The sequence below is a fragment of the Amaranthus tricolor genome, chromosome 6, assembly GCF_026212465.1.
Source record: "Amaranthus tricolor cultivar Red isolate AtriRed21 chromosome 6, ASM2621246v1, whole genome shotgun sequence".
NCBI lineage: Eukaryota > Viridiplantae > Streptophyta > Magnoliopsida > Caryophyllales > Amaranthaceae > Amaranthus > Amaranthus tricolor.
In genome coordinates, this window is record NC_080052.1 from 24,699,978 (window position 1) to 24,727,686 (window position 27,709).

Sequence of the window (27,709 nt, forward strand, 5' to 3'; positions counted from 1 at the left end):
AATGAACAATTTGAGTGCCATGATAAGCTTAAGTTTTAAGAAATAAATCCTTTTTGTCAAAGGACTAGATTATTATCCGTTAAGAAATACTCCTAATATTTTAGTGATTAATTATTAGTCCTTATGTTAAGATTTTCTCTTCATCAACATTGTAAAATTACATTTTATTTCAAATACTTTTCAAGTAACTTTTTAATGGCACAATCGTTTCTAAAGAGAAATATAAAATATTTTTCAGTTGAAAAAGGTTAAGGTTTTATAAAAATAATAAAGTATAACTAAAATATATAAAAAAATGTAATTTTTAAAAGACAATCATTTAAAGGTAAAATTTTTAAAAGTAAATTTTCTTAAAACTTATAAGAGATCTTTAAGAGTTAAATATACATATTAAAAAAATTATAATGAATAATATTAGAAACACGACTTATAATGATTGTAGCTCCATGATTTAAAATCATGGGTTACATAACAAAGATTTCGCAAAACGTTATAACCTCATATTTATTCTAAGCAAGTGCTTAAACAAATTATCATATATCTGTATAAATGTATGCAAATGAGGAAATGAAAACAAAGGAATCGAAGTAAAAGGCTTCCAGCAGAAGGTAAGGACAGGCCAAAGACCAATGCACATCCATCATCCATCATATAAATGGGATCATCAATTAATGTGTGTTTAAAACACAAGTAGTGGAACATATACTATACTACAAACCAAGATGTGTTTACATGCTAGCGAATTGCTAGCTTGCTAACAAATACATCACAGTTCATAACCAAAACAAGACTATTATCTAAAGAAGATAACTCCTAGGCAGATGACGATGTATATAGAAGCACACGCATCCGCTCTGATAAATCTGTATCTGCAGAACACATGCTATATACACTTTCAATAATACGAGTATGTGTCCAAAAAAATGCGATTTGTAAGGTCGTAGTTCTGAGTGTGCTAGTAAGTTGTCCTAAATGCTGGAACTCAGAAATGAAACAATTGTTAATTGGGGCTAATATCAACAAAATAGGAGAGCCTTTTCCTTGGATTTGGGCCATAGAGCACACCGTTAATATGATCATCAATGGCTTTTCTTGAAGGAGTTTTATCAGCTGAAGAGGGTAAGTTCACTGCAATGCCATCATCCAAGGGAGACCAATCTGTGCTAGCATCCTTTGGTTGGATTTGTAAAGCTTTATTGAGCTTCGAGTTTTCTTGTTTGGGCGGTGAAGGAGTTACCATTCTGTCAACTACAAACTTGCTACTGATTGACTGGGGACTGTTATATGTGCTTGACTGTGGACTGTATGTACTCGACTGTGGACTGTAGTGTGGATCGCTAGCCATTAACTGCGAATTAAAAGCTGAGCGAAATGAGTGTATGTTTAAAGTGTGTGTCTTATGAAAGACAAGCTGTATCAGTAGGGTGCAGAGTTCTGGAGAACAGTCAGAAATACTTACATTCCATTTGTTTTTGTTGCGGACATGATTAGGGACTTGGCGCTTCTCTTCTTGCCCATATGCTAGCTGGATGAACAGGGACATGAAGTCAGAAAGACATTAACAAAAGTGGGTGAAATCTTGCAGTAAATACCCCCCAAAAAAAAGATTACAGGACATCACAACTCCGAATACTGAAGGAACCTAAATTGTGTGTTCAGACTTCAGACAACAATAGTACACAGGAAGAAAGGGAGAAGTAAAGAGAGTATTGAGACAGTAGGGAGTGATTGTGTTTTCCTTGCAAAACTTATGTATTTTTCCTTCCATCAACTCTACTTCCCTTACCCTCTCTCGAAGCCATTTATTTAAACACATTCTAATGATTAAACAGCAAACCAAGGACAATAGAATTTCTTATTATATCAAACCAAAACTCTGGCGAAGAGCTAAAAGACACAATTTTATGAGATGGATCACTATTACTCGAGTTGAGAGTATGCTTATTAAAAGCATGTTAAAGATCCTATTAATCAGGAATTGGAAAGGGTAAGAGACAACAGAACTGTTTATAGTGAATTGTGATTCTATATTAATAAAGAAAGGGGATAAAACTACATGAATTCAAAAACTTCAATATCAAACCATTAAGAGAAGGACTACCAAAGTCAAATTAATCAATATGATGAGTGCTACATTCTAGAACTTTTTTCTCCCTTATTATTTTTTGGCCATATTTAACATATTTGGTGCTCCTGTTGTATGTGGGGGAGTAATATGAAGATTTTGATGTGATTTTGAACATTTGGTGCATAAGCTACTATAGCATCTTTACGCCTGATTTTGTATTGGATATGGTAATTTCTATTCATGAGCTTTTGTTAGAGTTTGTGAGTGTTTTGTGGTCTCATTTTGAACGAGCCCCTACATCATTGGCAACAAATCATTGCCTATTCCCCCAGCACCTTGGTTTCACCCGTTGCCATGATGATTACCTAGACCAATTGGTTAGCCATTCAGTCACAAGGTAATGTTTCAAGCAACATTGGCTTAACGAGCAGACTTCACTCAGCAAGCAGAAACACGCAACGACTTGTTAACCAGCATGAAAAATTTGCAGTAGAGTTTCAAGCCCCCTCAACCACTCCAAATAATTTACCTTTGTAACTTTTTTTATTTTGTTTCTTTTTTTGTATTATCAGTGTATAAATAAGAGTAGAAAGCAACAATCGCCAATCAGAACCTCAATTTTTCCTTAGTTTAGTCTGGTCTTGTACTTAGAGTAAGTTTCAATGTGACCAAATAATATTCTCTACAGTTTCCTTATCTCCTCCATTGTCAACATTATAGCTTTTGGTATTTCACTTGATTTATACTTCTATTAGTTATCATATTAGTCCATCTCTGTAGATATAGTTTTATTATGTTTTTTTGTCATTATTAGAGTATATATGGAGTATTTCGGGTAGAAGTAACCCTTGCAAGTCCTGATTAGCAATGTAATTTGCTATATTAATCCATATTAAATAGTAATTAGGTAGCACTAGCAAGTAGCAACCAATTCAAAACCCCAAAGGGGACCTCAACTCTATCAATGACCACCGCAGCAATTAGATCCATACAATAAAAGCTTGATATAGAAATCGAATTACATCATCGTGCAAATACTAGTACAAAGACTACAAATTAACAAAGAGTTAGAGATGTGTATAATGCAAATAGCTTTGCTTCTAATCAGTTTCATTTTGTTTAAATTACATAACCCTAGCTCTAATAAGATTTTTGATGGGGGTTTTAGATTTAGAATGAACAAAAAAAATGTGCAAAATTGGTGTTCGATCAATTCATAATTGAGGAATAAAAAAAATTGGTTCGGTCGAAATATTTTGAGTTGGATTTAAAGGTCCTTTACTCTTGGTTATTGTGGGTTGTTTGGTCTTGAGGTGAATTTGAATTTGACTGGTGGAAGTGAGGAAGTTTTCTCACCAATTATTGAGGTAGCATGTATGATAGTGATAACGATAGTGCATCTATGGGTTTAAAAATTCATTTTTTTGACCTATTGTGAGTTCATTGAACCATGTGTGATAATTTGATGAATTGAAAGAGCACATGCTCAAGATTACCATCATTTTTAAACAGATTATGTCTAAAGAAAGCAATTTAGATAGGTGTGATTTGTATATGAAGATTGTAGTCTTAAGTTAGAAGTGAGAACACAACAGAAAATGATACTTTACGGATAGGGAAACTCCAAAAGATAAGTTTTACAAGCTCGCAAAGTTGGAAGTTTACAAGGACAATAACTATTTGGCTCGAGGAAAAATAAAGATAAGTTGGTGACCTTTCTCCTTACTGTACCTCGAGTAGAGATATTGAGGACAATTACTTATAAAGTGGAGGAATAAAACAAGTTCAAGGCCTTTAGCCAAGTAACAAAATGTTAAGTACCCATCTTCAGCTCAATTCGTAATGTACTAAATAAAACATGAATTGAGTATTGAGATTTTTCTTTGTTTTGCAAGAACAATAAAAACTAGTTGTTTCAGTGAAGCAAGAGTGATCAACAAATCTGTAAGATTTTTGAGAGGATTCTAAGAGCTTGAGATGCAAACTTGGTCACAGAAAAGAGAATTTCCCTTACAAATACTTATCCCCTAATCTATAAGCAATTTATTACTCTCGCGCTATAAAACACATTACGACTGTGCAAGCAACCGACAATATACGGAGAGATCAAATTTCACATATCATATAGTTAGGATAGTATATATCAATAGAACGACTAATCCAAACCCTAAATGAAAGCAATTACTTCAAGTTCCAACCAATTCATGATCACGCCAATTATACTAAGCAATAAAAGTATAGAGACTAGAGAGTATAGCAAGATTCTAAAATTGTTTCAGTCCGGAGAGAAAATAAAGTACCTGAAAATTATGGTTATAGCGATAGGCATCAATGTTCTCCTTATCGCACGGCATACAAAACTCTGTTCTGTAATGATTACCTCCGGAATTCAACGACGAATCAGAAATAGCCGGCAAACGATACTTTTCAAAACTTTTAGAAGCGGAATTTGTCGATTCAACCAAAATTCCATCAATCACCAACACATCATCCTTCAAATTCTGAACAGTTGACAATGGCGATTTGGTAGAGTTGCTGCCTTTGCTGCTTCCACTCTTGTGGTAATTGACGATCGTACGACTCTTATTAGGCGAAGAAGAGTAATCCAAATCTGATGGTATTCCTGATCGTAAGTATCTCACAAGCATTGATTCTTTTGGCGAATTCAATACTGAAACGCTGTCGTTTAGATGGTGAGGTCCACCACTTGAATTTTTGCTGCCGCTGCTATGATAAGAGCCTTTTGTTTTCATGACTTTTACTGTAAAAAGATATATTTCTATTGAGAAAATAACGAAAAATTTACATATGTGAAATTCATCTTAATCATGGCGAAACCTCATCATCAAAAATTAGATTAGAATTTTTCTCAATCGCGATTTTACGTGATTAGCATCGATGATGCTTCGCCATTGATGGAGATGGAGTTACTTCGAAGTTCAATTCAAGAATTATAGGATTTGAGGAAGTAAATATGAAAAATGAATTGAATTGAGCAAACCACGATGACTTACATGAGAGAGTGTCAATATATAGTCTTCAAGTTCGTCGGCTCTCTTTCTCTCTCTCCTCCCTATCGCTCCTGATCGCTGCTGGAAATATAGAACAGAATCCAGCAGGCAGCGGCATTGATTTTTCCGGGAAACCGGAGCTATATATAGGTATTGGATGCTAGGTTCCATGCCCACAGTACGCACACGAATTGAGTCCTAATTTTGTTTATGCTCAAATGACCTCGGTAAGTTATCATGTCATGAAATATATCATATCATATTATCAATAATTTTATAAAATTACTAATGTATGCACAGTACGTTTTGTCTTAGTTTGACGATTTATATAAATTATATTTTAAAATTTTTTAATTATTTATTTTATATTTTTTTTATTCACTTATTAATAGCAAAATAATAAAAAAATGACAACGTAATTGACAACACATGTATGAAACTTGAATAAACATAGTTGACTAATGAATATGTACATACTCATTATCAAATGCAGTGCACTATACATTATTTTTTCAAACAGAATATAGAATGTATGATATGTTCAGCTACTTGTATCGAGCTCTATATTCATTGCGAAGGTATGGGTATTTATATATGATTACACATGACAATTTAATAGAATTATATATTATTCTATTAATTTTTCATGTATAATCATAATATATTTATTTTTATTAATTGATTGCATGAATTATAATAGCATAAACCTAATTATTATTCATATAAACATACAAAAAGATATTCCTTTGTTCAAGGAATTTATATAAATATTCTTTAATATCTTAGATTCTTATTTAGTTATAAACAATTGATGTTATAGTATCTTTGAATGATCAACCAAATTTAGCTTCAGAAGATTAATTTAGGAAAATTAAGTGCATGTAATTATATCTAAGCTTCTTAAATTAATTCACTTGGCAAGACTTAAAAATTTTATCATGTGTCATTTTCCAATTCTTTTAGTATATTGTACGATTAGAAATAATAAATGTAATATTTTCAAACAAATTAATAGACACTTTCCCTCATGGCTTAATTTTATCGGACAAAAATATTTACATCATACAATTAGATAAAAGTGTTGGGAAATGAAAAATTTTATCTTCCTAAATGCCTTGTAGCTTAATTATTTACACGACATTAGATGCATTAAAAAATTAATTAAATTAAAATCTATCAAAATCGCCTATTGTTATGTTTGGATTTGAATATAAAGTATACATAAAAAGGTAAAAAATAACAAATTATTTTATTACAGATTTTCTGAAAAACTACTATATCTCGTAAGTAGTATTAGCAGTCTTTATTTTATAAGTGAGAGATATACTAGATATGATGATATAAAGAGGATTGATTTAGTGGATTAAATAATGTGCAAAACTAAATGGGACATTTGTAGTTAAATAGAGGGTGTAATGAATCCAATCAAAGAGTAGAAAATCGCTTTCTTGCATCATTAGACACAATAGTCTATCATTCTATTTGGGTTTAACAAAAGAAATAAATAGAAATATCTTAAATTTTCTAATAAGTTGCTTATTTCAGTTAAACACTGTAAAAAAAAATAAAAATTAAATATGTTGAAACGAAATGCTTTATAATTGAAGGTATCTTAGCTGATTAACCCGCTAATATTATGTATTGATTAATATCATTTAAGCATGATTTAGTTCTCTGATGTTATACTATCCATAGATTAAAAGTCATGATATCATAGCAGCGTAGAGCTCAACACAAGTTGGGTTGGGTGCCCAAGCGGATTAGTTAATTTGCTCTACGAAAAAATATATTATTTTTTTTATCAAAAGTAAACGCTTTTCCTACAGAAATTTTATATTCTTGTTGCTAACCAATCAGCCAGTCTATTTTCACTTGTTCTTATCTTATGCGCAAAGATAAGCTTGCATACAACAACTTTTCTTGTTATTTTTTGGAACAACTTAGACAATTGCCCAAGTAGACCCATAGTCTCATAGTGTATTTGAGTTCAACAATTGTGAATTGTACTATTTAGACCGTACCTAATTTAACACTTTATGTTAGAAAATAATTCATATGGTTATCGCATATTAATCAATTAGAAAAATATTGATTAATATATATGATTACTGGACTATTTTTATTAAATTAAATTAAGATGAAATCTCATCTAATTTGAATACAATTAATTTTATTCTTGTATGAGTCTTATGTACAAGAATTTTTTTCTTAAGCTTAATTTTCAAACTATTGAGGAAAATAAGTGTCACCCTAAACTAATTAGAAAAATAAACTTCAAGTAAAAGCGCTGTTTGTGACACCGTTTTTAAACCCTAATGGGCTAAACTTAGGGTTTTGGGGCAGGAGAAGCAAAAACGCTGGTCCAAAAAGCGTTTTCAAAATTGACCATTTCCATGCCTTTATCAATTCCCCAGCGCATTTACCTCATACGACATGCAATTTCCCCAAATTCAAAAATTAATAAAAAATAACTTTTTCCTCTCTCTTCTCCCACCACCTATTTTCATTTCTTTCATCTCATCAGTCATCAGCTCATCATATATTCCAATTTTTTTTCCATCTCATCTTTAATATACACATAAATAAAAAACAAAAAGATAAATTCATATATACTTAGTGGGTACTTCTAATACTTCATCTCTTAATGGTCGTTTTTGGGAAGAAGTTTACAGGTTCGATCAATTTCATTGCTCAATAGTTGGGTTGAATTAAGTTGGGAAAGCGGAAGCCAAAGATGGAGTACAGCTCATGTAACAGGAACTAAGTAAGGTTAATATTCAAGTATGACCAGATTTGTTTAGATGAAAGCATGATAGATTGGTTTAAGTTTAACTAAAACTTTTAGTAGATTTGCTTACTAAAAGTTTGAGTTGCTGGTTAAAACTTTAAAATTTTTATAGAAGTAGTTATGTACTTTTAACATGTCCTATTATAATTTATACCAGAGCTCTTTGAATTGAAGATGTAATGCACTAATGCTAACACATATCCTTCTTGGCCATGTAAGGTATAAATAGCTTTTGAGTTGGTTAAAAGTTTAAACGTATTTGGTAAATCATTTTATCACCAGCTAAAAAGTAATACTAAAGTTAATATGAAAAGGCTAATTTTATTATCTCATGTTTCTTCTCATAAGAAAGCTAACATTTAATATTTAATTTTACCAAATATCTCTTTAAATATTTGTCTTATTCAGCTAGCTTAAACGACAATAAAAACGACCAATACTTTTAACTGGTTAAACAAGCTAATAATAAACCAACATTTATTTGCGAAACAACTTTTTATACATAATGTTAATTATTTCACTTAAAATAAAAGGCATATAAAATTCAAATTTGTGATATTCGTGTTAACTTTTAATACTTTATTAAAAGATCAAATCAATTAAAAATTTAAATATTTATATCTCTAAACTCATATTATATGTTCTAATTTTAACCATTTTTTTCAATCTTATCTATATATTTAACTAAAAATAAAGGAAAAATTATCGTGAATAATACAATATTTTGTTAATTTTCCTATAATAATACCAACTATTGATTAACCATGAATAATACCAACTTAGGGATATTTTCTTAGAATAATATTAACTTTAGTTTATTAACTAATTTACCAAATTTTTTTTGTCTTATGATCGCCTATAGTTTGATTTTTAACATGTTAGAGATTTTCTAGGAAAGCACCCCTTTAAGTTGGTATTATTCATGATTAATTAATAGTTTGATATTATTATAAGAAAATTAACAAAAAATTGTATTATTTATGGTAATTTTTTTAAAAATAAATTGTAAGTAAGCTTAACGGAAATATGAATCATACAACAATAACCAACCGTATGTTATAATGTTGGTATTGAGTTGGAATTTGGAAAAGCTCTACATACCGAACATAGAGAGTGAGAGACATTACACCTAATTAAATGAAGAAAAAATTAATATTAATAATTTAATTTTTGCTTATCCGTTAGTGAATAATTTAACCTTTTGATTATTTTTTAATAATTCAATGTTTGCCTTTAGTTTGCTGTGAATAATCCAATTTTTATTTCAGTTTGCTATCAACATACCCTGTTATTACTCATTATTGATAATACGGTATGTTGTGGACAAATTTATCACAAAGGTTGGTTGAATTATTAGAAAATAATCTAAAAATAAAATTATTCATCGCGGATGAGTGAAAAGTTGAATTAATGTCAATTTTTCCTTAGATAAAAAGGAATTTATAATGAATTCTACTCCCATCCTATTATTTACGTGGCTTTCTCATAATGATTCATCATAAATCATAATTAGTGGATGGACCATCTATCGACTATCATCATCCTTGGTTGGGTCACACAGGATACCGCAATTAGATGCTACTATTTTTCCTTTTTTTTTTCACCAACCAATCTCAATCCCCGTCCCTCTCCTTTTCATTAACAATGATTTAAAGCAAAAAAAATTATTAAATCTTTATTAAAAGTAATTTAGTTAAAAACTTATGTTAATCATTAATACTTTAGAATATAGTATTATATAGTTTAACATGTTTTTTTTATTTTGGACTAGAAGTGTGGATGTCGCATATAGCTTCCTCATACTCCTTATTCCTAGTGCTCCAGCTTATGCAAGAGTCCTTAAGGCTAGAAATATTGATGCAACATATAACTTCCTCATACTCCTCATAGACTTGAAACAAATTATTCCGCTTGAATTTGAGAGGTGATTGAGATTCGAATTCATAATATTTTTTGTCACATTGACTTCCAATATTTTATCAAGAAATCAACTCAACCAAAAACTTAAGTGAATGGTTATTACTTGTTACCCCAAAGATAGTTATATGCTCTAACACCTTCTTTCTCTCATGTTTCTCACATATTATATTGATGATAACGATTTACTGTATAGGTGACAATGTGTATTTACTTGCTTAATCGAGTATTAAAACGATTTCTTATAGTCGGAATTTTGTTAGATGTTATAAAACTCCTTTCGATACTATAAAGTAACTAGTTGACTTGTGAATTGTGATAAACGCATCCGATATGTGGTGTGAGAAAATATCATATTATAGTAAGTATAATAAATGAGGTAATATGAGATTTAATTCATGAGCACAAGTGCTTTTTACCGTGTTATACAAGAAGTTGCTTGTGTTATACAAGTTGATCCCATGATCACAGTAACCATAAACATAATGTAGAATGGACTTTAATGCTTCAAACCAAGGAAGACAAAAAGAACACAAAATAAAAAGCAAATTGAATTATGACATGAGCTGTCGAGGGATTTTTTAGCTGCATTTTTTTTTATGAGTTTGAGTTGTCATCTTTTTTTTTCTCTCCAGACCTTGATTATAGTTGTCATGTGCAGAATACATTGAGTATGATGATGATGATGAATTTTGGTATATGCAATATCATTTCGAGTAAGGTGAGATACTCCATCAGTCCTAGTAATTTTGCTCTAATGGTAATTGGTGGAAAATTAAGAAAAATCGGTGATATTTTATGAAAAAGTGAGAGAAATGTGGATGAGATGATAACGTAAGTTAAATGTGAGAATGAAGGATTAAAGAAGGGTAGTTAATCAGGTCCAAAAATAAAAATTTGGCAAATTTAATATTACAGACTAAAAAGAAAAATAATATAAATTTAATAGAATAAATACAGTTTTAACAAGCAATAAAAGTTTTTGTGAAACTGTGACTCAGTGATTTTTGTAGACCACTTCATAGTTTAAACAAACAGCCTTTTGTAAAATCATGTTAGTAATCCACAAGGGAAGATGATGGGCATTAGTAGAGCATTAATGTATAACATTATTGAGATTTGTTTTGTTATGTATTTGTATATTCATTTGTATACTCGTATATGTGTATGTAACTATGGCACTATGTATACCTTGAGATCAAAGATTAGACATCCCAACCTGGGCCACTAAGCAAAGGCCCACCATCACATTTTATGTTTCACAAATTTTTGTTAGAAATTGGTCAGCCTATTATATATTTTTAAAAATATTATAAATAGACATTAAAAATTATGTAAGTAGATATTAAAAATAGACATTAAGAATAGGATAAGTAGACATTAATTTTTAATGGATTAAACTTGAGATATGTCTCCCAAAAAGACTAGTCTCCGTAGCTGTTTATGTTTTGGTTGGTAGTCTCAATCAGTATGATCATCCAATGAAGGGCATGTGATGGTAAATATGATGGAATCTTCCTCACGCTAAGTTTCCCTTTCCTTTACAAAACTTTCACTATTTATTCCCTCCCCTTTCTATTCTCCGCCGCTCACTCTCATTTTCTCACTCCCTACTCTCCACTCTACCCATCATTCTTCATCCTACTTGACCCGAACCCGACCTGAAATGGATCTAAAGGCCACGCTTCTGCTTGGCCTTATCTGCATTACAGTTGCAACCGTTGGTGGTCAATCTCCCGCCGCATCTCCCACCCAATCACCACCCGCCACGTCACAACCACCTCCTTCTACTCAACCACCACCAGCTGCAACTCCTCCAACCCAAACTACCACCTCTCCTCCACCCGCCACCACCACTTCTCCACCTCCTTCAACCACTCAAAGTCCACCACCTGTCCAAGCTCAGAGTCCGCCACCTGTCCAATCTCAATCTCCTCCACCAGTTTCCACCCCACCACCAGTATCTTCACCACCACCAGTTTCTACTCCTCCGCCAGTAGCAACACCACCACCAGCAAGCCCACCACCACCCGTATCAACACCCCCACCAGCAAGTCCTCCGCCAGTTGCGACCCCACCACCAGCTACTCCTCCACCAGTTCAAGCACCACCTCCAGCAACAACACCACCAGCTGTGACACCAGTTGCCGCTCCAGTCATTGCTCCGGTGGCTTCTGCTCCAACGCCATCTTTGCTATCTCCACCTTCACCGCCTAGTGAAGCTCCTGGACCTAGTGGAAGTGAAGCTCTTTCCCCTGGGCCAGTTAGCCCTCAGGATCAGGTATCCAAAACTACTACTCTCTCGTATTTTTAGGTTTTTACATGTTTATCAATATACGTATTTAATTATATTTAATTATAGGAGTACTTTATTTCAAATTCTGTTTTATTACAAATTAAAAATATTAATATTAATAAATTTTGAATTTAAATCAATCAAATAAGTTGAGATTAAACAAGTGTTTATGTGTTGGATACTGCAGAACTGATAAACTAGTGTTAGCTAACATGCACATGTGTGTTTCGATATCTGTTAAAACGGTCGGGAGTCGGGGTACAACATTTCACATTTTGTTTAGTACTGGACGGTCTACATTTGGCTTTTTATATATTGATTTTAATTATATATATATATTGTGCTACTTACATTTAAAGTTTTAAATATTATGAAAGTACTAGACGATTTAAATAATATTTTATTTGACTATATTTTTTATACATTCCACTGTAATATATAATAAAATAAGTTTGAAATAAATATTTTCAATAATCGTAATACAGTTGTATTTTAAAACGGAAAAAATATAACATGTGCTACTCTATAATTATCTTGTAACCTGTTCTCTCCATCAATAGATTGAATAATGAGATTTAAATCGTATAAAGTGCGTGAATGAGAATAAAAACTAGTATTCATAAACTCTTTTAAGACCTTTAAAAATGAGAGTTCTCAAAGTGGATAACTTACATTCTCTTTGTTTTTTGAAAATTGTTATAGTGATTACAAAGGGAGTCATCGAGTTATATTATTATGAAGTAATTTAAGGTGTCTAAATCGGCTATGATGAATGAATAAGGTTGTAGAAGATATTAAAAGAGAGAATGTGAGACTATTAATCGGAAAAAAAATATGTAATAAAGTTAAAAGAAAAATGTAAATTAAAAATACTTAAAATTCAATGGATGAAGAGTATCATATCATAGGAGTATAATATAACAGTTTTGTTAAGGACTGAGAGGCCTAGTTGTTGCAGTGCATTAGTCGTATTCATGGATGTACAATTGGGTCCCATCCCATTTATCCATTTTGCTACTCTTCTGTTCCGTTGATATTCTCAAGAAAAATGAGAACATCACGGAAGAAGTATATTACAATCTTACCAAAATAAAATTTTGTTAGGCATATCTGTCTTGGGGTAGGAGTAAATTCTACTCTAATTGATAGATGTGAATGATGATGCTGGCCCAACCCAATTGAGTTGTCACTACTTTATGGTTAGTATTTCATAATTCGTCAATATCCCGACTTATTTCTTTTTGTTGTACAATAATTTAACAACGATCAATTTCATATGTTAATAATGTAGTAGGGTGTGATTGCTCAATTGTGGCCCAAATTTTTAAATTTGACTCGATTTACCGAAATTATTAAGTAGTTAATTTGCATATAAATATCAAATCAGTTTGACAAGATTTTGTCCTATAAATTGTTAGATTATATGACATATTTTAACACCTCAACCTTCAGCTTAAACTTTTGGTTGAGTTGGTTTTTTGATATGGTATCAGAAATTAGTGTGATAAGAGATTACGTGTTCAAATCTCAATCACCTCTTATTAAAAGTGGAATATTTAGCGCCAGGTATGAGCAATGAGTGTGCTGTATCTACACTTCTAGCTCAAAGAACTCTCGTCTAAGGGGCGTGTTAGTGTGTATAATATATCATGGGGCCTCAACCATCAACTTAAGCTTTTAGTTGAGTTGATTCCTTAACATACACAAAATCCTAAATCAACTCGTTTCAATACATCTAACTAAAATCCGCCGAATCAACCAAATTTGAAACTCTACCCATTGCATCCTTTGAGTGTGATCCAAAATATTTGGTGTGAGATCCACATGTTTTAGATTTAAGTCCATGAAATCGGCAAAAGGATTCTTTGGCTGCATCCTCTTTTATGGGTATGGGTTATCGTCTTTCATCCTCTTCAGAATCCGATCATAGTTTTTATGAGCGAAATACACTAGATAAGATGACGATCAAATAGGCTTACTATTGTCAAATGAGAATGGACATTGGTTATCAAATTGATACTCAATTAGTGAGAGCTTTAAGATCCATCTGTTTTCCACATTGTTTTTTAGAATAGATAATTTGAGACATTGTGATTGATTTCTGCACCTAATGGATCAAAAGAATAGATAAATAATGATCATATCTGTTATTGTTGAGTAGTCCTTAATCAATTAATTCTGGTGGGTGGGTGAGTGGGTCCATCTAAAATAAGAGAGCATGTTATAAAAATACTAATGATCACAAAAGAAACAGTCTTAGGCATGTGAACTTACCTTGGATGCTATAACAATGATCATAGATTGTCATGAACATTATGCAGAATCATTAGATTTGGTCTTGTTTTAAAAGTGATTAATTTATGTAAATCTTGTCTTTTACATAGGAGTAGGACCTATTCTTAGTTATTGATGTTCAAATTTAATCTAATTAATCGAAATGAGAAAAGATTAAATTGATCAGATTCAAAATATCACATCTAAAAACCGCTCGATTGCGTGATTGACGAGATATTCAAAACAGATTTGATAGCTCAATATTTATCCGATCTTGTAACCAAATCTGACTTGACTCAATACCAGATTTATACCGATCCGAAACACTTGATTCGAAATCGACCCGTTAGTCTAGAGATGGCTTACTATTTGTTTCCATATCTTTAAAGGAAAGGCACAAGATTGATTTCCCTTAGAAGTAGCTTTTACAATGCGTCTGACCTATAACTATATCTTGTGTATATTGAATGCATCCTAGGTAAATCCCGTGAAAAGAAAATACATTGGCTATAGGCTGTAATTTAGTGTTGTAAGATTTTGTTTATTGCAGACTGCCCCACTATTTTCTGTATATTTACATGAAAAGTCAGCTGTTTTTTAAATACTCCTGCGATCATACTGAACCCATATTCAAGTTTTGTCAATAACAATATTTTTTTTTTTAATTTGATAAGACGATCAAAATCGATTGTCATCTGTCAAGATATTTACAGGTACAAAAACTAAAATTAATCTGATTTGAGATATCATACCGCAAATTCTTCCTAACCCAGAATATATTTTGCTTACTATAAATTAAATTAGAGTTGTGCAACGCACTCTCGGATTCGACCCTTTAAATTGAGCTTTAAGCAGGCCTTTAATTTTAAAAAAATAAAAGGGTTAAAACTTAAAACAGGTTCTATACAGGCATTTATTATTATTTTCTATTACTTGAGTTCTTACAATATATTAGTACATTACTATAGATTTATAATTATTAATAGTTTAATTACAATTGACGTAAACATATAATTTGTTATACCGTATTTTGCTCAATCTAATATGCTTATTTCTTAAAAGTACAAAACTGTAAACAAACCGAGCTAGGCTTGAGTAGATCAAACAGACTCTACCCATTTGAGCTTGACTTGACCCGACTGGACCCGTCAAGGCATCATATATTTTTTTATTATATAAAAAGGCCAAAATATAATTGAAGCTGATAAGAGATGAAATTTGTTTTGGTAATGCAGAATGGAGTAGAAAAGATGTGGTCCATGTCAAAGTTTATTGGAAGCTTAATTTCTGGAATTGCTCTATTGGGTTTGCTATTCTAAGAGAAAATCAGCTGCTTTTGACGATGTAGTTGAGATATTTTTATGGCAATAGTTACTATTATTGGATATGTCATTTTGTGCCCTCCATCTTGTATTTTGGATTATATACTTCTATTATTATTACATTCAGCTGGATTCTTTTGTTTGTGAAATTTTTATGGGTTATTATTATTAATTATTATTATTTTTTTTTCTTTTCTGGATGGTCATAGTATCATGTTGTATCATTGTATGAGACGTTGAGATTGTATTTGTAATTCATTTAGCATTTACCACTTTTTTCAATTAATAATTATCTAGCTGTTTTTTTCTTCGGCCTATCGAATAATATTTTAAAAAGCCTAAAATTAGGCATGTCAAACAGATAAGGTTGAATTCGTATTTGGGTCATATTTAACAGGTTAGAAAGTGCTTGACACAAACCTAACCTTTTTAGTTAACTGGGTCGAAAATCACAACTTTGATAGATTAGGTCGACCTGATTGCTAACTACTTAACCCGTTTAGAATTTATGTTTCAATTGTATGGTTTTTAATATAGACTACATCATATTTTTTAAGTCTCAATTTAAACATTTCATTAATTTATTGTTTAATTTGTATTTAAGTATGAAAAATAGAAAAATATTAAATGATTTAAGTTTTATTTATGTCTATTGATTTGATTCGAAAGTATTTGTTTAATTAAATGGATTTTACAGGTTTGTTTTAGATTTAAGATTTTTACCTTAAACTAATTCATTTGATAAAACAGACAAGGTCGGGTCAACAATTTATTACGTCAAAAATCTTAATCTAAAGTCATTTATTTCGCATTAGTTTCAGATTGGTACGTCGGATAAGCTTTTGAGGGGAAAAGAACAGGATTTACGGTGTTTAATTATATATTGAGGGAAAATTAATTAGTGTGTAAAGCTATGATGTTGAAGCTACATGCATGCGAACTCAATAAACCAAATAATCACACCTTTTACAAGGAGAAGTAACCATGCTTGCTCCATTGATTTTTTTTTTTTTTTTTTGAAGGATTGCTCCATTGCTTATGTTTTGGTGAAATTTTACTAGCTTTTTTTCCTCCAAAAATTTGTAAAAAAACTATCCTCTTTACCATTCTCCATATGATTGAAGGTGCTAGATCTAATTTGTTTGCTAGATCCTCTAATGGAAGCTCTATCTTAATATTAATAGTCCAAACTTAATATCAATTAGATAGGTTTCATTATATCAAACAATAGGCATCTTATTGGGTCAATTAATAAGCATGAGCCGCATGAGTGACGGCTTGGAATTCCGCCTAAAATTTTTAAAAATATTATTTTTGTTTAAAAGAGTAACACGCAATAGTCATTGTATAATTCATGTTTATATTTTCATAAAAATAGTTATTCATGTTAATAAGTATTGTTCATCATTCAAATTTATTACATATTACAGTTAATGCTTAAGAAAAATATAATCAAGTGAAATAAATTTTATTTTCATCGTTTAATTACTTATTTTCATGATATTAACTCTATAAATTTTAGTTATCATAATTCAAGTAGTAAATTTAGGCTAGCAAAACAAGTATATCAGTAAAACACTCAACTAAGTTTTCCATACAAAAACATATTGTTACTTTTGTAAGAAAAAAAAAAACAAAAATAATAAACCAATATGACTTTCTGTAACCTAATATCTACAACACTATGAAGTATGATTTTCCCAGTCCCCTCACTAAAAGTTCTGTTATTCCATAAGTATATCTTACTACAGTTATTTAGTTACCAGCCAATATTTGTAAATTGCCGGTATTTATACTTATTCTCAGGGGTCTTTTTGGTTCATCTTTTGAAATCATTTACATTGAATCCGCATTGAACGAGAAAATGTCAGTAGGTGCGTTGGTGTAGCCAACAGGAAACGGTTTTAATCTAGCATTTCCACCATTGATCTTGTTATGATCAAGGTACAGTACCACTACCGAGATATCATCATGGAAATGGCGCCTTATGCCTTTCTCGATGTTTTTAATGTCACTGTATCTAAGCTCTCTCTTCTTTGCAGCTTCTCCAAGGGCAGCTCTCACTAGTCGCTTGGCAATTCCCTACAGCATCAAAATTGATCAGAGGTTTAGAAATTATTCCCAAGTTCAGATAGCTTCTGATGTAGCACTTGTACATGTTATCGACTCTTACCATAACAATTATGGTCGAATTTTCAATTTAATTTTGACTCATTGAAGTCATTCAGGAAAGCCTTGTCTCGTGTTTCGTAAACACGAGTTTTGGGTGTGTTCAATAAATGACTTTTTACTTGGCTTAGTAGATGATTTTTGAATTTTAGCTTTTTAGTTGGTCAAACTGTCAAAAAAAGTGTGTGGATTTGACTTTACCCGCTGAAAACCCGACTTCTAAACCAAAACCATATTGGTTTTTTGACCCATTTTTTACTGTAATAAACAACCAATAACCAATAGCAATTAACTAATTTTTCTAAACATTTCCATAACAATTGGCTGGCTTAAACAGGTGGCTTATTTTAGCTGGTCCAACCAACCAACAGATTCGGCCGACAACTTTTTGCCAAATAGATCCTGTTAACCTACACGCTGTTAATGTGACGAGACGATTATTAAAGCATGTATGACTTAAGGAGTGGTTTATACAGCAATAGAATAAACTTACTGATCTGGGATTCTTAGAAACAATCTCGACAACAGCTTGATCAGACAGTTGTTCCCAAAGGCCATCAGACGCAAAGATTAGAAACAAATCTTCTGGCTCGAGTTTTTTTCGAAGTATTGATGGTTCAGCTGTCATAACGGGATGCTTTAGCGTAATGGGGTTGATCAATGGCTGAAACAAAGGGTCTCTACTATATTCGGGTTTTTTCAGGTAGACATCTCCAATAGATCTCGATACCTGAAAGACAAGTTGATAAAACAAACAGATCAGATGCCTTTTACTTTACGCTTCTAATCGTTGTTAAACAGACCCACAAGAGAGTATACTATGCAAAGGTATTTGGTGGAACGAACACGAAGAATATTAACTACTATATATATAGTAGTTAATTGTTCTGATCTATACAAGCATTACCCAAATTATTGCAACACATTTTATAATATTCGCACAAACAGAATCAAATGACAATATACAATCTAAAAGTGTTTTTAGTAGAAAACAAAAGGAATATCATAGGCAATTACAAAAAAATTTCAAAAACCAAGTGTTTTTAGTGGAAAACAAAAGGAATATTGAAGTCCAAAGTCAGAATAACAACCATATCATGAATTGAAGGCTTGTAATGATCTACGAAAAAAGAATATGCAGGCGATAATGTTATAAGCAGAACATACACATACTTCACAACCCACAAGTGACGATTGATGAATGACACAAAATTCTCTCGTATAAGGCTGAATGCAGCTTTTATATGCAATCCTGATCCAATCATATCCCTATTGCAAACCACAAACATGTATACGCAAGCCAGAAAAATCGAAGAAAATTGTCCAAGGGCTCGGTATCAAAAGCATCTATCAATCCTCGTTAGGCAGAAAGCCACACAATCACCATCCTTCGAGGCTCCTGCAGAAGCCATATCTTGGGCGGTGAGATGTATGCTTCTACCCCAATAACGGATAATTTTATGCCAAAAGGAAAACATAAATTCTTGTATGAGACTGTCTCACCGTGAGTAATGCCTCATATTTGGGTTAAATTGCCCATCAATATAAATTTTAGCTTATGGGCTTCTTGTTTTGAGGTCGTCTCACCGTAAGACAATCTTGTACAAGACGGGCTGAAAGGAAAAACCAGGCAAAAAATTGGGCTCCCTAGTCCAAAAACATTGCGTACACTTATAGAGGCAAAACAATACCCATATGACCAATCCTTATAACAAAAACCCAACAATCACCAATCATGAACTAGACTTTTTTGAAGATTAAATACAAATTCAATTCAATATATACAAGCACTAACATCTATACAGAAATCAATCAGTATGTAGAGAAGATTACCTGTATAATACCCTTGATCCTCCAAACTCCACGAGTGTATACAACAATTTGAGAGTCCTCGGGATGAAGAGCCTTAACCTCCCTTCTTACCTCCTCAGCTGATACATTATGATCAGTCGATAATCTCTCAGCCACAACAGCATCCTTTTTGCTAACTGTAACTTTTCGACCCAACACCGCTCTTGAGTCACCAAGATTGGCAACAAACAGCTCATTATCAGTAATTGCACCCACTAAACAACATGATCCAACAGATGCAATTCGAGGATGTACACTTAACGTGCGTTTTACCAATCTCAAGAATTCATCTTCTGTTGCACTAAATGCCTTCTTTATCACATCAACTGATAATCCCCCATGCTCAGATGTATATTCTAAGACAGATAACAAAAGATCATCAGTTCACATTCTAGGGTTAACAGAGAACATAGACAAGCAGCAAATACTCAGAAAAATAATCAATCCAACCAAAATAGATCAAAAATCCAACGGAACCACGTTAATTAACCAATCAAGACAAAAACTAGGCTAAATTACAAAAACCCAATTCTGTTCATCAGCTGAAATGTACAACTAAAGCCAGGAAAGCTAAACCCGGCCTGCCTAGGCTCCGGCAATAATTTGAGAATCACATCTTTAAAGTTTAGCATTTTTACAAATCACAACCTCTAATATTTATTTTTTACAAATTACGGTCACCAAAGTATCACAGGTTCAGGCTAAAACACAGTTGAGTTCCCACCATTTTAGTAGTAAAAATTTTAGGTTAAGTGATCGGAATTCTATATTTTTTGACTGAACATGTAAACTTTGATAATCTGGTGGCAAAAAATAAATATTGAGACGTAATTTGCAAATTATTCAAAACTCTATTAAAATTGAATATTACTCAGAGTTGGTACTAAGTATACTGGATTCACAGCTATCTAAAGTCTCCAAATAACAAAATCAACACCCATTATATAAAATCAACACAATTACACAAACCCAGATCAAATTTTCAAAATCAAAACAAAACCCAGAATCACAAATCAATAAAATTCAAAAAAATCAAATTAAAAAACCATAAAAAGCAAAAGGGGTTATGCAAAAACTTACTATGAAGAAATGAAAATAGATGAGAATTGACAAAACGAGAAGCTTCAGGACCTCCATGACCGTCATAAACACCAACATAAGTAGCAGAAGGAGAAGTATAAACTTGACTTTGATCTTCTAACGAGGAATTCGCTTGAACAACAGCAATTGAATAATCACCAGAAGCATGAGGTTTAATGTCCATATTCCACATCAATCCATCCCCTCTTCTCCCAAAACACCTCTCCAATGGCCTATAACAACTTCTTAGCATTCTTCACCTAACAAACAGTTGGAATTCAACAAAAGAAATCGAAATTGAACTTGAAAGTTATTAACTTATTTGATTTGATTTGGAATTTTAAATGGGGTTTTGTTAAAGTTGAGTAATAAAAAGGATGATGTAGGGTGTTAAATGGGGAAAGGAAAAAGGCTGTGGAGGATGGAGAATCCGCGTTAGAGAAACGAGAAAAGAGAAGAAAGAAAGGAGAAGACTTATGAAAGTTTATAAAATTACGCGTGCACTGGAAGGCATAGAATTTCAAGGCATTTGCTTAATTTGACTTTTTCTTCTTGTTGACTTTTTCTTATGTTATAAAGTATTTTTACCCTATCCTTAAACATCACTGCCCTTTTTCATTTTATCACTATTCCAATTAAATTATGAATTTGCCCTTAAATTTAAAAAATTACAAATTTGCCACTGAACTTAAAATTTCTTATATATACTCTAACCTCACTAAATAACTCTTTATCACACTTAAAAAACAAAATTACAACATAAAATTTTTGGAGAAAAAACTAAGAAATTCATTCCGCAAACAAACAATCGAGGTAATTTTTATTCGATCGTATTATTTTAAATTAAAAAAACGAAAAAAAATATAAGGTAGTCGCACGAGAACCGCGAGCCCACCGCAGTTTAGTTGCAGGAAACACGTGACTCGACCGCAGCTGAGTCGCACAAAACGTACGACTGAGCCGCGGTCAAGTCGCGTGTAATCCTGCAACTAAACCGCGGTGGGCTCATGGTTTTCCTGCGAATGCCCCATTTTTAAATTTTTTTTCCTTTTTTTAAAAATAATTATTATTAATTTTATTTATATTATTATTATTATTATTATTATTATTATTATTATTATTATTATTATTATTATTGTGATTGTTATTATTATTATTATTATTATTAAATATTTATTTTTGTTTTAATTATTATATTATTAATTTATTTTTTAAAATATTATTATTATTATTATTATTATTATTATTATTAACTTTTTTATATTCTTTTAAATATTATTTTTATTATTTTTGTTGGTGATGTTGTTGTTGTTGTTATTGTTATTGTTAGTAAATTTTTCTTTAATTTTATTTTTAAAAATTGTTTTTGTTTTAGTGTTATGAATATTATTATTGTTTGTGTTATTATTGTTATGATTATTATTAATGTTATTATTTTTGTTAATATTATTATTATTATTATGATTATTGTTAATTTAGAAAATTAATTACAATAATATTAATAATAATAATAATAAATATGTTCTTACATTATACTTGTTGATAATGATTAGTTAAATACTATTGTTGCTAATTAATTATTGTCGTTTTGTTCATGTGCTTAATTTAACGTAACGTTTTACTATGTTTATTTATTAATAATAGTTAATTAAATTATCGAAAATTGTAGTAAATGGCTGGTACTCACAGAAAAAGAAAGGGCTTTTTTAGAAACTTGCTGAACGGGAATAGTTTTAGGCCTACTCTGCTCAAAGGGGACCTCTTGAGAGGGGGGTGACGGGTTCTACTAGGAGGGCTAGGCAGGAAGAGGCTGCCAGACACAGTGAGGCCCAACGGTCGAGTACGCTGAACCAAGTGCGTACTCGTTTTGATGACCAGGCTAGCAGCCTCTAGAGTAGTTGGGGAGTTTCTAGTGATGATGATAATGATGCTGATGATGTTCAGTTCCAAGGTCCTGATCTTCGCCCAACGGACTGGACTGTTGTCCGGGGGCCCGATGGGAGATTTGCACTTGCCGGCCCTAGTTCTTCAGGAGCATCTGAGTGTGTCGGACATAGTCTCGTTGATAATGAGCCGCCACGAAGGAGCAAGCGCTCACAGTCCGCTGGAACGGACTGGTTGGTCACATCGCCCCAGCCCGGGGGGCCCACAGATATGCGCTTGATACCCAGCTATGGCGAGCACATAGCTAAAGTTATTTTTGACGGCTCTGAGTGTACGCCTCCGGTTCTGGAATGCCGTAGTAGAAAGAAGCCGTTGAAGGCGATCATCGGACTGCGGAATATGACCGATGCGCTTTACGATGTTCTACCTGCTACTCCCCTCGGCCGGCTACCGTACATTATACAGCAGCACATCGACTGTGCTTTGATATCGGCCTTCGTGGAGAGGTGGCAGTCGGATACGAACACCTTCCACATGCCATGGGGGAGATGACGATTATGTTGCACGACATGCAACGCATATTGGGCATAGGTATTGAAGGTTCTCTACCGGCTGACCCTTCTGAGGGGGAGTGGCAGGTCGGTATTACTAATCTGTTTGGGGAGCCCATGTTCGAGCTACGACGGAAAGGTTTATTCAACAGCGGCTGCGTCAACGTTGCTGAAGTGATGCAGTTGTGTCATCGGTCCCAGGCTATGGATACCCAGTCGACAGCCTACTACATGGCTACTGTCGGCTCTACCCTGCTGGCGGATAAGACCAGAACCGGCATGCAACCTCACCCGATACTTGCCGTCAACGTCGATCAGGATGTGATTGCCTGGGGTGCGGTGACGCTGGCCTACATGTATCGCCAACTGGGAATGGTATCTAGGGCTGGTTGCAAGACCATTGCGGGCCGCCTCACATTGCTCCAGACATGGATCTACGAGTACTTTCCCACCTTCTGCCCTCATCCTCGCCGAGCAGATGTGCCTAATAAGACTAGGGCGGAGAAGTGGTCCACGCCCAAGCCAGGTCGTGAGATCAACAAGCTGAGGGACTGCAGGATTATACTGGACTCTATGACGGAAACTCTGCTATTGTACATCACATCACACTTTCTTATGCATGTTATTTTAATTTTAGATTATTTTTATATCTTAACTTGGCTTGTATGCAGGTCAAATGGACTTCGTACATGACTTCTCCAAGGGCATTGCTGAATGAGCACCCACGCACCACCTTCATCGTGGGTACACTTGCTTTGATATCGTCGAGGTGTATTTACCGGAGAGGACAGTGCGACAGGTTGGCTTTGTGCAACCTATTCCCCCCCTCCTCTGAGGCCAGCCCAGGCTGTACGCCCGATACACGTTACCTACTTTGTGACCTTTGCTTCTCCGCCTATGTACTTGGAGGCATGGAGTAGGTTCTCCTATAGTGCCCGCGTTGGTGATCAGGCACTTCATCGGGCATCTGTTCCATCAGAGACTGATCCGAGTTACGTTGACTGGTTTAGAGTGTGCTCCCACCCAAACGTCGTCCCCGGCGAAGGACCGAGTGCCGGTTTTGGTCCAGTTGAAAGCATATTGGAATACGTTAGTTTTTTAAATTTATTTGTTTTCTATTATGTCGTTGTGTTATTTAGATGCTGTTTAATATCTTATTCACACCCTTTTTCCTTTATTTTTTTTCATTTACTGAATGAATGGCCAAGTCGAGTCGCTCCATTGGCGAGACTGCCTCCTGTTGCGGAAATGACCTCTCGAGAAAGACATGCTTTAGATGTATACCTTAATGATGTTAAAGATTTATTTGCCGAATGGCAAGCTTTTTAAGGGGCATGGCCCTTCATAGTTTGTATTTAAACTAATTTACATTAATGCGTTTATTTATTTACATCAACGCTTTTTACATTAAATTTAATTCATGGTTACATCAATGCTTTTATTAGTTTACAACATTACTATACATATTGAATTTCATCTACAATTTCTATAGTAATGACGTACACAATACTACAACTATGGACTATCTACAAATTGAATCCCATCTATAATTTCTATAATAAAACTGAATAATGATTTACACATCACGTTACACTATGGACTATCTAAATTTACGGCATCTTCAGCGGTGTTATTACGTTGTGGTGGTCGTGGCCCGCATAGTTTATTCCAAAGCATAATCCTACTAGTAAAATGTGTTTCTATATGTCTGGAAAAATTGTCAACTGATTCTCTCCAACGTTGATGGACTGGCGGGAGTGGAGATGAATCGTCGTTCATTAATAGTTGAACAAAATAATTTCCATTCACCCAACATATATGTATAACTTTATTTGCACTATGCACGCCCGATGCTTTCCTTAATGGAAGAACCAAACAGTACCGTCAGCAGAACCTTAATAAGCAATGCCAATGTTAAGAAACGTTGCTGCAGAGTACAATGTGCTTTGATTTCTTCTAAGGGTTTTGCTTGTGGTTGGTCTTCCCTTTCTAGGTGGACTTGCGTAAGGCTCAAGTATATCGGCTCCATCAGGGTGTAGTTCATACTCCAGTACCCGAGATAAGCGTCGTACAACTGCGGGATCAGATTTTAGGACTTCATCGACCAAAGATTGAAAGTACTCTTTGTCATCGACGTTCGAGTATCATACTCCTTCGTTGGTGTCATCTCCTACCTCTATGTACGTCAAAGTACTCCAGAATGGATGAATGTCATCCAAATACAAAACACCTTGTGAATCGATGGACATATATAGATAACAAGCACACGGCAATCCATGGATGCGTTGAAGTACACAACCGCATTTGTTAAGTACATAATCACCCAAATCTATCATACGATTATGCTCAAGCCGCAGCTGCTTCAAGGCATAGATAGATACATGACGATATAAAGGTCTAGAGAAATGTTGTCGCAACGACCTTACTACAGAATTCATGGATTTCTGTAGCGCTTGTCGGATCTTGGCTTGCTAGTTTGTAATCTATGTGTTTGCCCTTTCGAACAGGGTATCAAATGAGCTATTACCGCTACCAAGATAATACTTGAAAGACAAGTGTTGGTTTTCAACTCTTCTGGTAGTCTGGTTACCCATGTGTAAACATCATTCGTCCACGCACGCATAAATTTCTCTCTAAGTGGAATCCACATTCCAGCCAAATATCGAACGACCTTTTTGTTCCTAACCGACCAGGTAGTAACGATGGATTGCCATCTCTGTTCAAATTCGTCGATTGTAGTACTTTCAACCAAGGGGTTCCATCTACTTTTCCTGAATACCTGCCCTTGTTGATTTCTTTTCCCGCCACACAACTTGTCCACCATGTTCTCAACGTCGTTTGCAATATGCCAAATGCATAACAAATGTCGCACATCTAAATTAAACACAACATTGAACGTAATTAAGACATATTCAATAAATAGAACGACAATAATTAATCAACAAAACCTTTTTACTTAGGAAGACGTCACGAATAGCTGCAGATAAACCTTCGTCTCGATCGGTTACAATAATGCTAGGAGTATGAGTTGTGCCAAAAATATCTCTCAATCCCTGGAACACCCACGAATATGACACAGCCGCCTCATCTCGCATCAAACAGAACGCAACCAAGAAGTTGTGATTGGTTGGCGTCATTCCTATTACTTTACATATTGGCCACTTTTTTTGTTTGTTTTGTACGTTGTATCTATCAACAACATACGGCCACGTACGCATCATTTGGATAGAGGTAGGATTTGCAACTAATAATCTGCTCAGTCCCCCTTCATTATCCAAGTCTGTCCAGACCACGTAATTAAGTTCTATGGCCATATAAAGACAGTGTTGAAAGGGAGTCCTACCCTCCATCTCTTCCCTCTTTATTGATTGCCTAGCATTATAAATCTGATTCATACTAGTAAAAAAACCAGGAAATTTTTCTCTAATAGAAGTCATGATAAAGGCCGGTTGCATGCCGGTTACACTAAGCTGTCGTATGTGCTCCCGAATATCTACATTGATCCTATTTGCCCTTACATGACCATCTCTGTACACTAAAAACGGGTGGTTATGTCTTCCTTTTTCACCAGGACACACCCTTACCGTCCAAAGTTTTTTTCCTGGTTTACGCCTACTTGCTACAATCAAAAACTTACACCCACAACTTCTACTTTTAGAACCAGGTCGGGCATCATTATCTAGATTATGTAAATCACACTTAATATTACCATAGCGGTGACATCTTAAATACATAATAACTCTAGATAGTCCTTCTTTTTGTTTATAAAAAGCACGTGTAAATTGAAAACCAATTGTTATTGCTATCACATCGGCCCAACTATGTAATTCATTTAAGGATTCAAATTCCCTATCCGTAACAAATATACCAGAGTAATTTATGTTGTCTCCTAAGTTTTCAAAGTCCTGCAAATTTGAAATATGAAACAAAGCATACATTAGGTCATTAAAAAATTTTACATACAAACATTAATAATAAAAACATTCAACAATAAATAAAAATTATAAATTACTTTAATAATTAATATTAAAATATTTGTAATACAAATTAATATTAATTAAAAATTATAATTTACTTAAATAATTAATATTAAAATAATAAAAATACAAAAAATATAATAAAATAATTGTAATAATAATAAAACAAATTAATATTAAATAATAAGAAAATAACAATAATAATAACATATAATTATAAATTATTTAAATAAATAATAACAAAATAATAGTAATGTTAATAATATAAATTACTTACATTAATAATAATAATAATAGTAATAATAATAATAATAATAATAATAACAAAAATTAATAATAATAATAATAATAATAATAATAATAATAATAATAAAATAAATAAATAAATAAATAATAATAATAATAATAATAATAATAATAATAATAATAATAATAATAATAATAATAATAACAATAATAATAATAACAATAAAAAAATACAAATAATATTAATAATAATAATAATATTATAATAATATTAA

At 33.0% G+C, this 27,709-nt stretch overlaps 3 protein-coding genes across 4 annotated transcripts; 1 reads left to right on the forward strand and 2 right to left on the reverse strand.

Annotated features, from left to right (window-relative positions):
- Nucleotides 1–457: 457 nt before the first annotated feature.
- Nucleotides 458–5,283, reverse strand: LOC130816107 (uncharacterized). Of its 2 annotated transcripts, XM_057682713.1 has the most exons (4): nucleotides 5,083–5,283; nucleotides 4,369–4,829; nucleotides 1,460–1,525; nucleotides 459–1,348 (listed from the first exon to the last, which is right to left on the reverse strand). In XM_057682713.1, exons 2-4 carry the CDS (start codon nucleotides 4,819–4,821, stop codon nucleotides 1,001–1,003), a joined length of 867 nt encoding a protein of 288 aa, XP_057538696.1. In that variant the 5' UTR covers nucleotides 4,822–4,829; nucleotides 5,083–5,283; the 3' UTR covers nucleotides 459–1,000. The 2 variants fall into 2 exon arrangements, with proteins under 2 accessions (XP_057538697.1, XP_057538696.1); XM_057682714.1 differs by lacking the exon at nucleotides 5,083–5,283 and having other exon boundaries at nucleotides 458–1,348; nucleotides 4,369–5,027.
- Nucleotides 5,284–7,604: 2,321 nt separating this feature from the next.
- LOC130816109 (classical arabinogalactan protein 9) lies at nucleotides 7,605–15,983 on the forward strand. The gene is made up of 4 exons (XM_057682716.1): nucleotides 7,605–7,848; nucleotides 10,446–10,505; nucleotides 11,272–12,065; nucleotides 15,590–15,983. Exons 3-4 carry the CDS (start codon nucleotides 11,451–11,453, stop codon nucleotides 15,671–15,673), a joined length of 699 nt encoding a protein of 232 aa, XP_057538699.1. The 5' UTR covers nucleotides 7,605–7,848; nucleotides 10,446–10,505; nucleotides 11,272–11,450; the 3' UTR covers nucleotides 15,674–15,983.
- Nucleotides 15,984–17,237: 1,254 nt separating this feature from the next.
- On the reverse strand, nucleotides 17,238–21,275 carry LOC130816108 (probable protein phosphatase 2C 63). The gene is made up of 4 exons (XM_057682715.1): nucleotides 20,777–21,275; nucleotides 19,679–20,052; nucleotides 18,339–18,575; nucleotides 17,238–17,758 (listed from the first exon to the last, which is right to left on the reverse strand). Exons 1-4 carry the CDS (start codon nucleotides 21,027–21,029, stop codon nucleotides 17,513–17,515), a joined length of 1,110 nt encoding a protein of 369 aa, XP_057538698.1. The 5' UTR covers nucleotides 21,030–21,275; the 3' UTR covers nucleotides 17,238–17,512.
- Between the last annotated feature and the right edge of the window lie 6,434 nt (nucleotides 21,276–27,709).

Bases quoted from the DNA above. Each gene is read 5' to 3' on its own strand.
- LOC130816107 (XM_057682714.1), bottom strand. From the start codon at position 4,821: ATGAAAACAAAAGGCTCTTATCATAGCAGCGGCAGCAAAAATTCAAGT. The intron at 1,526-4,368 runs GTACTTTATTTT...CTGTTCATCCAG, and splicing joins GCTATAACCATAATTTTCAG to CTAGCATATGGGCAAGAAGA. The intron at 1,349-1,459 runs GTAAGTATTTCT...TTTAATTCGCAG, and splicing joins GCAACAAAAACAAATGGAAT to TTAATGGCTAGCGATCCACA.
- LOC130816109 (XM_057682716.1), top strand. From the start codon at position 11,451: ATGGATCTAAAGGCCACGCTTCTGCTTGGCCTTATCTGCATTACAGTT. The intron at 12,066-15,589 runs GTATCCAAAACT...TTGGTAATGCAG, and splicing joins CAGTTAGCCCTCAGGATCAG to AATGGAGTAGAAAAGATGTG.
- LOC130816108 (XM_057682715.1), bottom strand. From the start codon at position 21,029: ATGCTAAGAAGTTGTTATAGGCCATTGGAGAGGTGTTTTGGGAGAAGA. The intron at 20,053-20,776 runs GTAAGTTTTTGC...TATCTGTCTTAG, and splicing joins TCTATTTTCATTTCTTCATA to AATATACATCTGAGCATGGG. The intron at 17,759-18,338 runs GTAAGTTTATTC...TTGATGCTGTAG, and splicing joins TTTCTAAGAATCCCAGATCA to GGAATTGCCAAGCGACTAGT.